The sequence below is a fragment of the Pinus tabuliformis genome, chromosome 1_2 (assembly GCF_031772625.1).
Source record: "Pinus tabuliformis cultivar Carrire ecotype Pingquan chromosome 1_2, CPIR1, whole genome shotgun sequence".
Classification (NCBI taxonomy): domain Eukaryota; kingdom Viridiplantae; phylum Streptophyta; class Pinopsida; order Pinales; family Pinaceae; genus Pinus; species Pinus tabuliformis.
Window position 1 is genome coordinate 310100274 of NC_142298.1, and position 1830 is coordinate 310102103.

A 1830-nucleotide genomic window follows, 5' to 3' on the forward strand; every position below is an offset into this window, starting at 1 on the left:
ACAATCAGATGGATTCAAGATCACAATGCCTTACAGGTGCCTTCTCTTTTCAACTGGATGCAACAGATTTTGGGCCTTAAGTCTCTCTTCTCATAGATTTCCTTCCAACATGTCTTCAAGGAACATAATTCTGAAGCAGGCACACTCTTTAAGTGAGCTCTCTCTCTTCTACCAAGGAAGATGCATTATGAGTTGTTTTCTAAAGGGATTTCCCATAATTGGGGCTCTTTTGATTTTTATTAAGTCTCTTTGCTTCTTATGGTTTCTTTTTGGCTTTCTAGACCATGTTGCTACTTCGGGGTTTTTTGTTCAATTTCATATCCACTCTGTGTCTGAATCATTATGTCATATTTCTTAGAACTTTTTTTTTCTTCCATACTATGTAACCTTTTATTTACACACGGTGGTAATCTTAACAATCAATAGTGATATAGATTTGCTTACATTAAAGATATCATTATATTCTTCATCTAAATGTATTACACTGTAAAACATTTTCCCTTAATGAAAATGTTCTGTTTTTTCTCGTTGAAAAAAAAAAACCAAACAAAACTAGAATCATACAAGATCATAAAACAGAACCACAACCACTTAACTAAGAAGCTGAACTAACAAAAAAAAAAAAATATATTAAATCTGTTGTATATTACACCAGGAGAGCATAATAAACTCGAAAAAACCCAACATTAAAGATGAGTTGTTGTAAGATATATTAAGGAAGTGATTGATTAATAAACCTTAGCATTAAAATCTTAACTTCAAGTATAACAACAATAATTTAGATTTTAAAATCTCCCACTGAGAGTATAGAATATGATCTAATCAATCATATGAATTGACTGCAAATCAGAATATACAAATTGTTATACAAGCGGTCACTAAAATGGAGCCTGCGAATCGATTAGATGAAAAAGTATCATCGTGGAAGCCAGAGGTAGGCTATTAGATCCACTATCCCTCAATGAAAATGATGAGAATCAATGGAGAAAATAAGTGAGCAGTAATGCAGCGAACATGAGAACGTAAGCAATTCCTTGATCGATGGCCATTCCTGCATAACAACAACAGATCAACATTAATCAATCAAAACAAGTAGCTGTGCGATTTACAGAAAGAAAACAATAATTAATATCAATTAGAACGATAAGTGGGATACGCATTCTCGCGAGTATGGTCCAACGGTTAAATCGGGAAATTTAGTACTCACATTTTTATCCAATCCCAAACAAAACTATATGCCTCCCTGAGAATTCACCCAGAAAGGCTATTGGTGATTTCCACTTACCATTGCTGCTGGGAGCTAGAGCAGGCACGGAGATATCCTGAGCCTTCCCTCCAACTATGGCGGCGGCCATGAAAATCAAAGTGAAAATAACTGCAGTCAATCGTGCTACAGCTGTACCCTCCATCTTATCCTACAGATATGGTTACAGTGAATGCAATGAACTACTCGAGCAGCTGCTGTTCTCGTTGTGGAGTTGAGAACACGGATATAATTAGAGGAATCCCCAATCAACACAGAGAGAAAAGCAAGAGGAAGAGCAATGCTCGGGACACAAATGAGAAATGGCAGGGCTGCTGCTTAAATAAGAAGAAGATGAAGCCGAGTCCAAAAAAGGAAGAAATAAAATGGAGTAGCGTGGAAGGAGAGCCTGGGAAAAAAACGGTTCTCAGGGACCCACACGAACTTTCTTCCGTGTTGAGACTGACTTGACCGAGAAAAATCTGGGTAGAAACCTTTCCAGGTCATGGGTGGGTGGGCGAGACTAATATTAGTATAAATCCACCCACTCGTTTCTGGAATCACTGGGTAAAGTCACCCCGATCGAA

General features: G+C 37.3%; 1 protein-coding gene across 1 annotated transcript; it reads right to left on the reverse strand.

The window, feature by feature from the left end:
* Window positions 1–814: 814 nt before the first annotated feature.
* On the reverse strand, window positions 815–1565 carry LOC149205595 (arabinogalactan protein 22-like). Its single transcript, XM_089393508.1, has 2 exons — window positions 1286–1565; window positions 815–1051 (listed from the first exon to the last, which is right to left on the reverse strand). Exons 1-2 carry the CDS (start codon window positions 1407–1409, stop codon window positions 978–980), a joined length of 198 nt encoding a protein of 65 aa, XP_089249634.1. The 5' UTR covers window positions 1410–1565; the 3' UTR covers window positions 815–977.
* Between the last annotated feature and the right edge of the window lie 265 nt (window positions 1566–1830).

Coding starts and splice junctions, on each gene's coding strand:
- LOC149205595 (XM_089393508.1), bottom strand. CDS start 1,409: ATGGAGGGTACAGCTGTAGCACGATTGACTGCAGTTATTTTCACTTTG. Junction 1,052..1,285: donor TCTAGCTCCCAGCAGCAATG/GTAAGTGGAAAT, acceptor GTTGTTATGCAG/GAATGGCCATCGATCAAGGA.